Source organism: Squalius cephalus, assembly GCF_949319135.1.
Source record: "Squalius cephalus genome assembly, chromosome: 2".
Classification (NCBI taxonomy): Eukaryota; Metazoa; Chordata; class Actinopteri; order Cypriniformes; family Leuciscidae; genus Squalius; species Squalius cephalus.
Window position 1 is genome coordinate 59,052,900 of NC_137123.1, and position 13,489 is coordinate 59,066,388.

General features: G+C 37.1%; 1 protein-coding gene across 3 annotated transcripts in view; it reads left to right on the top strand.

Annotated features, from left to right (window-relative positions):
- Nucleotides 1–13,489, top strand: part of pard3ba (par-3 family cell polarity regulator beta a) — a 166,906-nt gene that overhangs the window by 49,935 nt on the left and 103,482 nt on the right. For all 3 annotated transcript variants that reach the window (XM_079856494.1, XM_079856496.1, XM_079856495.1), the window contains exons 4-5: nt 4,388–4,488; nt 13,366–13,457. In XM_079856494.1, coding sequence (XP_079712620.1) covers nt 4,388–4,488; nt 13,366–13,457 — 193 coding nt within the window. The remainder of the gene's footprint in view (nt 1–4,387; nt 4,489–13,365; nt 13,458–13,489) is intronic.

Here is a 13,489-nt window from a genome sequence, read left to right on the forward strand (position 1 = left end):
ACTTTTATAACGCTAAGCGATTGTAGTTGAGTGGGAAGCTATCTGGGAGCTTGCAGTAAAAATTGAGACTTTTCACTTGACCTTTATGTAGATTTTTACGCCGATAACACGTTTGACAGAAGTATCTCGATTCAAACACAGCACATTATTCAGAATGGGGAATTTCCATCGTAAATATATTGCGTTGATGAAATCCAGACTCTGGATTCCCCCATAGTTCCCCTGCACACAATCTTGGCCACTATATAGACGCGCCAGATGTGAGTGCATAATTTCTGTATCTCTGTAACCGCTGCTAATTAAGATTATTTATAGTTATTTTTTTTTATTTTTTTTTGTGAGGCAAACAATGCGGTTACTAAAAATGTAACATGCTTTTAATTTTTAGTTTTTTTTGGGAAGTCAAGTTTGGTTATTTAATTTTTATGTTATTTTTGGAAAGCAAACATTTCTTTTAATTGACTCCTGATTCTGCTTTTAATTTTTAATCATACAATTTTTTAAGGAAAACGACTATAATACTTAAAACATTGCACTTTTTTTTATTATTATTTATGGAAGGCAAACACTTGTAATGAAAACTGATGAAAAGTAGCTTGAGGTTTGTGTATGTCTAACCTTTAGTCTATTAATAGTTTAATATTTTCATACTCAAATTCTCTTGATTTTCAGCCCTATTACCCGTATTGTGGGATCGCCTCTTATTTATTCAGCTGAAAAGACATATTCAAAGCACATTCTGAATGTTGTACTTTTCCTGGAGGATGAAACCACTAGAAGGGTTGTTCCACTCCTGTGTGAGAAGAATAGCCAATAATTAAAGGTTTTACCTTAAATCGCTGTGGTCTTGACAGATTTCCCACACATTCTTACTTCTGTTATTTCAAGGGGCGTAAAACCGAAATTAACGCCTAAAATTAGTTTGCACAAGCGTTTCTTTTGACGATTAACCTTGAGGCTGGAGAAAATAGAGCCGAGCTCCACCAGGTTCTGCAGGTTTGAGGAGATCTAGACATTGCGCAGATGTAACTCCTCTATGAGAATTTGTAAACATCACGAAGGTCTGAGAGTCATCAGGGTGTAGTTAGTGGAGAACCTGGCTGATGTTGGAGGTCTTTCGGTGTATATAAATGAGTTACTCTAAGGTGGCATACACAGGAAGCAAACAAAACTCTTAAAATAAAATATCTACACCATCTGTCAGCATGTAGGTCCACTCAAGCACAAAGGATACTTGCACATTTATCTAAACTTTCTAAGCTCTGAGGTAAGACAGGCCTCAAAAGAGTCTGGGTTTCTGTCTAGGTCTCTTTCATTGGCCTTATCTGTCTCATATGCACATTGCCATTGAAATACAGAGAAGTACAGTTCAATAGGTCAGTGATGCATTTGAAGATGGCCCTGATGAGTTGAAATATTAGCCCAGAAAGGAATACCAACGGTTTTCTTAATGAAGTAGCTTCTAAAGCAGACTAAAGAAGATGTTATAGCTTGCTTCTGGTTCCAGTACCTTATTAAAATGGCTGTGAGTCAAAGAGTCTGTGTTAATGACTGCCAGAACACACCAGCTTCACCCGAATCAGAGTTTCTGTGCTAGTGTGATCATACTAAAAGGCCTTTTTGATTTATTTCTAGTTGCAGACTGAAGATATGAGCAGTCTTTGCTGATGGAAGTGTCTGTGTTTGACCAGGGAAAATGATAACTTTTTCAAGCTCTGTGCTTGAGTTGTTTTTGTTCTTTTTTTTTAATCTTGATCTTTTTTCAGGGTCAGACTTGCTCTTTCTGTTGATTGTGGCTGGGAATACTCAGTATTCTATTCTATCACCACATGCAAGATATTTAGGTCTTTGGCAGTCTTCAGGAAGCTACTTTAAAACTACTTTGATATGCTACAAGCCATAAAAGTGTGGTCGGTAAGCTCATTAAGGCTGATCAAAACAGTAATATTGTAAAATATCATTACAATTTAAAAAATGTTCTTATTGAATATATCTTAAAATGTAATGTGATGCAAGAAATCATTCTAATATGGGGATTTGCTGTGCAAGAAACATTTCTTATTATTACTATTGTTGAAAAAAGTTGTGCTGCTTAATCATTTTGTGGAAACAGTGATATATATATTTTAGAAAGTTCAAAAGAACAGCATTTATTTTAAATCGTTTGTAACATTATGAATGTCTTTACTGTCACCCTTGATCAGTTTAATGCATCTTTTCTGAGAAAAAAAAAAAAATCTAATCTCACTGACCACAAACTTGTATACACACACACACACACACACACACACACACACACACACACACACACACACACACACACACACACACACACACACACACACACACACACACACACAGAGACAGACAGACATAAATTAAGAGCTTGTAGTGCAGTTAATTATGTTTTTAGGTTAGAATTTATTTATATCATATACATGTATATGTGTGACCTTTTATATATGTGTATATGCGTGTGTATATATATATATATATATATATATATGTATGTATGTAAAGTATATTGCCCAAAAAATTTAAGTAACTGCACGACAAGCACTTAATTTATGTAACTGCACTGCATGAACTTTGCATGCATGCACAACATTTGAATGAGGCAATATCTTTTTACTTATGTAACAGAAGATACATGCTTTTACAGAGCAGTGTTTATCTGGCACAAAACTAACTAAATTTAACTATATAAATGAAGAACCGAAGGTAAAATCAAATTTATGTGTGAATCTGTGTAACTTTTTCTTTTGCACATGTGAAAGAGCACTTGTATGCAAATCTAGGCGAACAGCATGCAGTGTGAATTAACCTCATATAGTACAAACTGTCATTCATTAGTGTGGGTGAAATTGCTCAAGACTGCTAACCCGTTGTTATGTTAATGTAGATGCTTGTATGCTAATGTGCTCATTAATGAAGTTACTGTTTCTGAATCAGTCTTTTTTTTTTGTAGCTTAGTGTATCTCTTATATTTCTCATGTTAGTATGTATACATGGTACTAGTTTCCTTGTAGTAGAAAACACGGTTTCCCACGATTTAGCTCCTTTCTTCAGCAGAAAGGTTTAAGAATTTTGACCTTGCCAACGTTCAACACATTTGTGTACTTCAGATCCTTGAGATGTCACAGTGTCTCCGGCCTTATCTCAGAAGGTCTTGGAGAACCTCTTCAGAATGGAGGCCAAGGACATTCTGTTGGATAGTCCTGATATAAAACTCCCTCACTGCATTTTTCCAGCGAGTTTTATTTTGTTCCTGTAAAAGACAGGGCTGTTTTTGATGGATCTAGCATCCTGTTCCCGTAGCCGTTTCTGCTGAGTCTAGCGATGGCTCCAGCGTTTGGCTGTTGTCCCTGTTATGGAAACCAGACAAATGCGTGTGATGGGAGACGCTTCGCAGGACTGATGAGTCTGTGTATGGAAAGCTGCTCTGACTCACTCAGATGTCTTTCAGTTTGTGTTGCGTGAGACTGTATTGTTGTGCTTTCATGTGGTGAGTTTAGTGTGATTTTAATTGTGTTTATTTGATCCAATGTGTGTCTGAAAAGAAACAGAAACACTCTAGGTAATGTTCAACTTGCTAGTGTTTGATCTGTGCTTGTCTGTCTGAACAAAATAAAACTAAATAATGAGCAAAAATAACTGCTCAAAATGACTTATTTTATGTAGTTTGTTTAAAAAAAAACTAATGAATGAGTGCACAAGCATAACTAAATACATAGGTAAATATATACATAAATACATCAAATAAATAAAATAACAAAAAAATGCCACAAAATGGGAACTGGCTCAAAATGATCATATATTGCTTCACTTTTTATGTATGCATACAAATTCATTATATCTCTGACTGTCTTTTACCATGACTTTTACTATCCTAGTACAATGAAAGTACATAGAAACTACCAAAAAAATAAAAAATACATGAAAAAATACACATTTTCATTACTTGAAATAAATAAACATTCACTGAAAAAAAGAAAAGAAAAAATGTAACATATAAAACATAATTTATTTCAGCTAGTTGCCAAGGCAATAGTTTTATTTAAAGTTGAAGTACTAAAGTAACTAAAAATTAAATAAACTAAAACTTAATAAAAAACTATATACTATATAATAAAAATGACAAAAACAACAAAATTGCTAAGACTTTAACTAAAATAAAATTGAAAACAAAATCGAATTCAAAATATTAACAAAACTATAATATAATATATAATATAAAAATAATCTCAATGATACTATCATGTACCATGGTATCGCCACAGTACTTTTTTAAGGTCTAGATCATTGTTTTACAATGAACCTAGATTTGCAAATGCAGTGGGTTTCTATTTTAGATTTCTAACAATATTCTTTGTTTTTTTCCCATCAGCCACCCCTCTGTCCGTGCGGAGCAGCAGTGACCCCGCCCTCGCCCCGAACCTGGATGTCATTTCATTGGACCGTGAGGACATCAGCAGACCCCAGTCAACCGTGAGTGAACACACATCACCTACTCATGTCCGATAGGAGTGTCTGGGAAAGCGTCAGCTTTCTTTTTTTTCAGTTGTTAAAGAAAATGAAGGCCGCATTTGTATTGAGCTTTTGGAGGACGTAATGCAAGACTACTTTTCTTTTTGTAGTGCTGGTGGTCTTATGTATTTAACCTGTCCTTGTTTGCTGGAATTTCACTGTCACAGTCAACGTCCATGGTCATATTGTATTTGTGCTTAAGTTTTGCCTTTTAGCTCCGCAACCATTGTTATCTTACTCTCTTCCAATATTGTTTTCATCAACAATGCTTTTACTCTCTCTATATATCTCTCTTTCATTCCCTTCCTTTGAGGTCATCTATTAACCAGCTCTTTTTGCTCTCACATTAATAGCAGTGTTTGCTTTTCAGATTCTAGCAGACAAACAGCACACATTTTTTTGTGATTTTTTTTTTTTTGTTTGTTTCTGAAAGAAATTAATACTTCAAAATACTTCAGAAATTCAAGTGACATTTATTATGTTACAAATGATTTTTATTTCAAGTAAATTCTGTTCTTTTGAACTTTCTATGCATCAAAGAATCCTAAAAATAAAATATCATAGTTTTCAACATTGATAATAATAAGAAATGTTTCTTGAGCAGAAAATCTGCATATTAGAATGATTTCTGAAGGATCATGTGACACTGAAGACTGGAGTAATAACGCTTTGCCATCACAGGAATAAATTACATTTTAAAATATAAAAAAAGTTATTTTAAATTGTAATAATATTTCACAATATTACTATTTTTACTGCATTTTTTGATCAAATAAAGGCAGCTTTGGTGAGCATAGTTAAACAATTTTTTTTTTTTTTTTTACTTCCAGAAACTTTTTAGCAGTAATGTAAGTTTGAGAATGAGTGAACCACGTTTAGGATTTTGCTGTATGAACTCTCAGTGCTTCAGACTCACACAGAAAGCTAACACAGTATATTTTAATTCTGAGTGTGACATTTACTAAATTGTACCACTTTCAGTCTCTTGGGAAACTGCTGAGTGTATCAGGACTACATACATAAAACTGTCCAATGTCTCTAAAATATTAGCATCAAACGGGAAAAGAATGTGCGCGGCTATTGTTAAGGATTCATAAGGTCTGCAAAATTACAGCTCGCGCAGACACTCGCACGCATCCGTCCCAGATTGCTCGGAGTGACAGTAATCATTGCAGTGCACTCCTCAATGACAGGGTGAGTACCACTAATGCATCAACCACAGCACTTTTGAGACAGAGAGGATTCATAAATATGTGCGTATTCTCTCTACACTCAAATAAATATCTGCTTCTGTCAGTGCCACCGCTGCAGATTCCTCTTCCTCCTGGAGAACTTCTTCAGCACTCTGAAGAATCTTGGCGACTTTAGTTCCAGATTCCAATAAGGCTTCATTCATATACATGTATAGTGCAGTGGGGATTTCTTTAAGACTGCAAGGGAAGCTCGGGCTCGGCTTCCCCTATAATGTCAAAAAATTAAAGGTCCTGTTCTTCGTGATCCCATGTTTCAAACTTTAGTTAGTGTGTAATGTTGTTGTTAGAGCATAAATAACATCTGTAAAATTATAAAGCTCAAAGTTCAATGCCAAGCGAGATATTTTATTTAACAGAAGTCGACTACATCGAACGGCCCGTTTGGACTACATCCCTCTACTTCAGGGGTGTCAAACTCAGTTCCTGGAGGGCCACAACCCTGCAGAGTTTGGCTTCAACCCTAATTAAACACGCCTGATCCAGCTAATCAAGGTCTTCAGGATTACTAGAAACTTCCAGGCAGGTGTTTTTGGAGCTGGTTGGAGATAAACTCTGCAGGATAGTGGCCCTCCAGGACTGGAGTTTGACACATGTGCTCTACTTCCTTCTTTAATGACGTCATTAAAACCGTTTTTTGACTAACCTCCGCCCACAGAAATGCTTCCTCATCTCTACCGAAATTCGTTTATGTGCGATTTATGTGCGTTTATGTCTTGCGCACTTCTTATAACTTACTGTGTTTACTCAGCTCTTACGGTGATTTTCTGAAGTAAAACTGACGCTTCATCTTTTGTGTGATGTACAATAAACTTTATTAAACTCATCAGTATATGTTTGATCATCATTCAGACAGCAGACTTGTAGGCTATTAATAAATAATGGATACATACAAGCAGATGACAAATACGTTATGATAACCGTAATTAAACTACTAAACCATACCTGTTCCATCTCTATACAGCACTCTGACTCTGTAGGCATTATTGTCCGACTCGAACTGAACACCGTTACTGAGAGTTTCTGATATTATCATCATTCCGTGAGATGAAATTGTCCTGAGAGACTCATGAAGCTCCGCCCCCTGGGTCGTCCAGCAGCAGCTTATTTGCATTTAAAGGGCACAAACTAAAACAGCGTGTTTTTCTGAGCCCCAATAAATGACAATTTAAACATGCTGTAAAAAATGATCTGTTGGGTATTTTGAGCTGAAACTTCACATACACACTCTGGAGACATCAAAGACTTATTTTACATCTTGTGAAAAGGGGCATAATACGGGACCTTTAATGGTCAAATATGTACTATTGTGTTAACATTTTATTGACTATACAAAAATGCGTTAGAAAACGTTGGGTCGGCTTACTCGATTTCCTTCTCATACATTCCCGTAGCGTCACAGTGCATTTCCCTGTTGAAGCCCAGCGTCCATTGACTTCAATGGCGCTGCTTTGAACATTTTTTTTCAGTGCTTCGAAACTAGACGGTCATTGGATAAATGCTGTGATTATGTCCCGCCCACGGATGCTCAGCGTCTCTGGGGGTGAATGGGGAGTGGGCTGGCCCGGACTCCGGGCTTCTGCGTGATGATTGGAGGGTCTGTCGAAAGGCTGCATCTCCTTTTGATTGACAGTGATTTCATACAATAAAAAGTTGCAGAAGCTATTCGAGCTCAGTCCCATCGCGGATTTTTCAAGTGTAGTCGAAAGACAAACTGCTGCAACCTATTTCTTGGTATTTGCTTGTCGAAATTGCTAGCCAATTTTCATAATACATTTCACAGAATTATACATTTATACCTTTATTATATTATTACTTATTATATTTTTTATATTATTATTAGTAATAATAATTAAAAAAATAATTATTAAAATAATTAAAAATATATATATTATTAGTAGTATTATTATACTTTATTATATTATTACATTTATACAATTATATTTAACTCTGCTGGCCATTGAGAGGACACTGGTCAAGTCACTGGAAAAGACGCCTAGATGGTACGACTTGAAAAGGAACGTAGAATTTACGTATAAATAAATGGACAGTAGGCTGAAAATGAGCTTCCCCCTTTTGAAAGACCAGCAGCCGCCACTGGTATAGTGTTCCTGGATCAACATTCATATCAATCAATCAGCTCCTGTAGTCAGAGGCCATCTTAACCCGATGATAGGAATGATTTTTCTTGTGATTGACCAAAAATTCTAGACTGGGTAAACCCAGCCCGATCTGCCGGCGATTTGATTTCGCCCTGCATCTCAGGCTGGAAACCTGTAAATGTTTCTATCCTGCTTCCGTTACAAATTTGCAGGGACCAATCACAAACTGGCTCATTCACCTGGCGCGCTATTGGCGGGTTTAACCCAGTCCAAGTCCTTTTAACCTCTCGACGATGCCTAATGGCTTCTTTAGTTTAGCAAACAAATCGCTCGAGTGGGTGTAAACACCACTCACTTTCATGTTTTTTGTTTTGCACAACCTGCAAAAATCACTCGATCACCCGCTGATCAATGCTACAAACCAACAAGTTTGTTGGCACGTTTCCTGCCTGGAGTTTTCGCTGTGAAGTACGTCACCCGGATCGTTGGTCTGATTGGTTGAAGGACTATCCAATTGTGTACAGAGTCATTTGAACTATGCCCGTTGAATCAGATGTCTCACACATTCACACAAAAAACTTGCGTCCACATTGCAAAATAAGGTGGATAGATGCATGTGTCAGTTTCAAACAGTATCTTAGAAAATGTACACTACCGTTCACAATTTTGGGGTCCGTAAGATTTATTTGCTTTTATTTGATCAATAATACTGTAAAACAGTAATATTATGAAATATTATTACAATTTAAAACAACTGCTTTCTATTTGAATATATTTAAAAACTGAAGCATTTTGCAATAGTTTACTTATTTGATCATTAATTTACTTCGTTTTATGGCGGGAAATGAGAATCTTTTTGCGAGCAAAGTTGGAGTTGGCGATTATGAAAAATGTCACAATGCATAGAAATCTTTCATCTAAAGGACGAGCCTGTGGATATCATGCGCACAATTCGCAAACTTTGCACAAGAGTTATGTCGGTGAAGGAGTCTCAAACTACAGTCAATTATTACCTAAAACGTGAAAGCAAAAACTGACGAGCTTTTGGCATCTGACGCTGCACTCAGCATTAATTCTCTCAGACATGATGAGATCAATCTATCTCAATGCTGATAACGGTAAAACAACCATCTTAATTTATCTTAATATTTCTCTTGTGGACCATACATAAATGATATTGACATTTTTTTTCAGTGTTTGAAGCTGCTTTAAATTTTCATTGATTTTCATTTTCGGACCTAAAGACTATAATTGTATTAATAATATTAATGTAATTATTAATAATTTGTAATTGTATTGTTATTAGTGTTATTAATGTCTATAATGTCAAATAAAATGTTTTGTTAATGTGTTATGGAAACATGCCTTGGCTTAAACAACAACTGTATTAGAATGAAATTTTATTACAAGCACTCTTGACAATTTGTGAATAGATCACCTTGCAATTCAATTTTGATGTGGGATGTTGTTTTGTAGTCCGTTTTAAAAACGGCATTGCTCAAAAATCAGGGCACAATGCTTGGTAATTAAGAGTATTATAGTGAAATCTAAGGGAAATCTCCATGGATTTATATCAGTGTTGTTCCAGGCTCAGTGTTGTTGATTCAGGAGCATGTTGTGCTTGTGTAAAATCACATGTTCCTGGAACAGCATCTGTTCTTAACCAGACCAGATTTTAGGATTATGTTTTGAATCTTGAGTAATATCCTTATGAACCTTATTTATTTTAGGAGTAAGGTTAGGTAATGATTGCTGAATAGGAATGTTGTTCCGAGACCATCTGATCCAGGAACAGAATGTCCCACTTGTGTAGTTTCTGATCTAATGGAAGTCCTTTTTGAAAAGTACCTGGAGGAACTCTGAACTCACATTACAGCAGAGACGGGGAACCCTGAAGCTCTCCCGGTCCCTTATCATCCGTCCCAGGAGCTCTCGCTCACAGCCGGCGGTCACCTCCACTGAAGCATGGCACACCTATAAATGATTTGAGGAGTTTCTCTGTGCGGGGCTGTGCTCTGAGAACTGGGTAATTATGAGACGGGGCCGGGATTCTCTGCTTGGTTTTGTCAATCATGTTTTAGACTGAAGACAAGATGATTATCAGATGTGTTGAGGAGGTTGAACACACATACACATGAACATGAGATGTGTAATTATGGCCGGCGCTCTCATAAACACCTGGGACCTTCAATTGATTTTCATACAGTGCTGTGATGTGGGGACAATGCTGAAGAATCTGCTCCTTAATTCAAGTGTGGCTGTCTGTTTTTGTTAGTTTCTTTATCTTTTCATTTAGTTTTTGTTCTGTTAATCGTTTATTTGTTGGTTGGTTTGTTCTTTGCTTGTTTGTTTGTTTCTTTCTTTCTTCCTCTCATTGTTTTTTTTTTTTTTAATTAATTTAATTAATTGGTTGGTTAATTCTTGGTTTTATTTTTTGTTCGTTTGCCATTTGTTTGTTTGGTCCTTCCTTCCTTCCTTCCTTCCTTCCTTCCTTCCTTCCTTCCTTCCTTCCTTCCTTCCTTCCTTCCTTCCTTCCTTCCTTCCTTCCATCCTTCCTTCCTTCCTTCTGTCTGTCTGTCCATCTGTCCTTCCTTCTGTATTACTTCCTTCCTTCTGTCCTTCCTTCCTTCCTGCCTTCCATCCTTCATTCTGTCTGTCTGTCCGTCCATCTGTCCTTCCTTCCTTCCTTCCTTCCTTCATTCATTCTGTCTGTCTGTCTGTCCGTCCATCTGTCCTTCCTTCCTTCCTTCCTTCCTTCCTTCCTTCCTTCCTTCCTTCCTTCCTTCCTTCCTTCCTTCCTTCTGTCTGTCCATCTGTCCTTCCTTCTGTATTACTTCCTTCCTTCTGTCCTTCCTTCCTTCCTTCCTGCCTTCCATCCTTCATTCTGTCTGTCTGTCCGTCCATCTGTCCGTCCATCTGTCCGTCCATCTGTCCGTCCATCTGTCCGTCCATCTGTCCTTCCTTCCTTCCTTCCTTCCTTCCTTCCTTCCTTCCTTCCTTCCTTCCTTCATTCATTCATTCATTCATTCATTCATTCATTCATTCATTCATTCATTCATTCATTCATTCATTCATTCATTCATTCATTCATTCATTCTGTCTGTCTGTCTGTCTGTCTGTCCGTCCATCTGTCCTTCCTTCCTTCCTTCCTTCCTTCCTTCCTTCCTTCCTTCCTTCCTTCCTTCCTTCCTTCCTTCCTTCCTTCCTTCCTTCCTTCCTTCCTTCCTTCCTTCCTTCCTTCCTTCCTTCCTTCCTTCCTTCCTTCCTTCCTTCCTTCCTTCCTTCCTTCCTTCCTTCCTTCCTTCCTTCCTTCCGTCTGTCTGTCTGTCTGTCCATCATAGTATAGTATAGTATAGTATAGTATAGTATAGTATAGTCCTTTATTGTCATTGTAACCTGTACAACGAAATTTAAAAGTGCCAGACAGTTAGTGCATCAATAAATCAATATCAATAAAAAAATAAATATAAATACAACATTAATAATCAACATCATCATCATATTGATGTGAAAACTAAACAATACAGAAAGCAACTCTCACACAAAAAATACTAAATAGGTCACAATGAAATCGCCAATTTTCCATGCGTTAGCTTTTAACGAAGAGGGTGCTGTTCAAATTTGGCGCTCAGCCATCATGCATCTCTGTTATGTGCGCTTCTCTGTTATGTGCACGCCACAGACTGTCCGCGTACTACACGTTCGCTTTAGAGTTCCGTCTTTTGCATTCCGTCAATATTACGTTATTAGAAAAAAAAAGTTTTTTGTTTTTGAAATTTGTGAATCGATTCAGATTCGTCCACGTCCGCATCGCGATGCATCTAAGAATCGATCCCACCCCCCTACCCCTACTCATTGTATATAAATGTCTTATGTTAGCACTTATGCTAAGTTATTATGTACAGCAGATTGATGATCAGGCTTTGCTGTTGTAATATCTCAGTCAGCTCTAGATGGATGGATGAGATGGACTCAAAGGTCGTAGAGAAACACATTTGTGATGCAGATCCCCACACAATCTCTTACAAACTTTCTCATTAGGCTTTGACATTTATTCAATTACTGTATTCCCAAGAGTTTACCCAGTACCCACTGCTCATAAGTCTTATGTAAACACAAACAGACCGCGCACCCCGAGAGCCAAGGACACACATATTTAATATAGACTCTGCTTCCTCGGCTGATGCATCTGACCATGAATGTTTTACTGTGTTTACTTCAAGCCTATTTAGGTCGTAAACATATCAGCAGAATCCTCACATTACAGTCGTTTTTTTTCCTTGTTGTTCTATTTAGTCTTTTTTTTTTTTTTATCATCTGAACAGTTCTGCGAATTATTCAAAGTCCATTTAAGGCAAATATTTTCACCTGGCTGCCATGTTTGAAACACTTCTCACGTTTTTGACCAATCTTTCATAAATTTGGCCAATTTCACTTTATTTATTTATTTATTTATTTATTTATTTATTTTCAGACATTTTCAAGTGTTTGCCTATGCACACTGTTAGCCTTTTGTATCTACGTTCAGCTTTGTATAATCAAGAATATATTATACATTTTTGTGTGTAAGAAATGGATCTATTGATGTTTAGAAAGTTTAAGGCTGCATAATCAGTTGCTACTGATCACCTGATAATAAAAAAACGAATATTTTACAGCTAATCAGTTACAAGAAACAATGGTTGCTGTTACAACCACTGATACAGATTTGATGATAACTATAACTGATATTTTGTTTTAAATGTAATCATCCAATACAATAGCCAGTCACATGATCCTTCAATGATCCTATTTTTTTGATTATCGCCAATGTTCAAAACGTCACTATAGTCATTTTTTTGTTAATGTTTCTGCTTTCCCTTTCCAGAAAGGTTATGTCAACCAACCGTCTCTCCATTAAACTCCCTGTATCTCTGTTGTCGTCCTCATGTGAACAGTGTGCACTCAATAAAGATGGGAGATGCACATTAACAATAGCCCACTGCTTGTGCTGCCCCTGTGGCCCTCAGGAGCATGTGGCCTAGCGGGGGGATAATCGTTCTCTACTCAGATAATCTAGGTCACTTTTTGTGTGTTTGATGCATCCCGTGAGGAGGGGGGTCCCATGTGTTTGTGTGTGTGCCTTGAGTGGATTACAGGGTGTGTTCTGGACCACCATTAGCCACGGCTCCACAGTGAGGAAAGTGGACATTCCCTTTAATGGTGCATCATTTTGTTTTTCCTCGTCTTTGTGTATGTTTTCTATTCATTTGCATTTCATCTGTTTTGATCACTGTCCCCAGATGAGATATTAATCGCTTAAAAAAATGAAAGGAAAACAGTGGATGAGATCAGACCGACAGAGATAGACGGAAAGGACGCACTTGCAGTTTTTCCAATGGCAAACTTTTTATTCACTTTGGCATCCTGCTCAGGAGGGAACATTGAAGCTTGGTGTCGTTGTTTTGGAAACTGAAGTCACCATAAGTGTATTTTTGTGTTGACAGGGAGTCGGTCATGCAACGACTGTGAAGGGAGGAGCCATGGACAAACCCAAGGTGGACGTCCCAAACTTTAGGACTGGACAAGTCAGCTTAAGGTGAGGGACTTTATGTATGCTTGTACTGCATA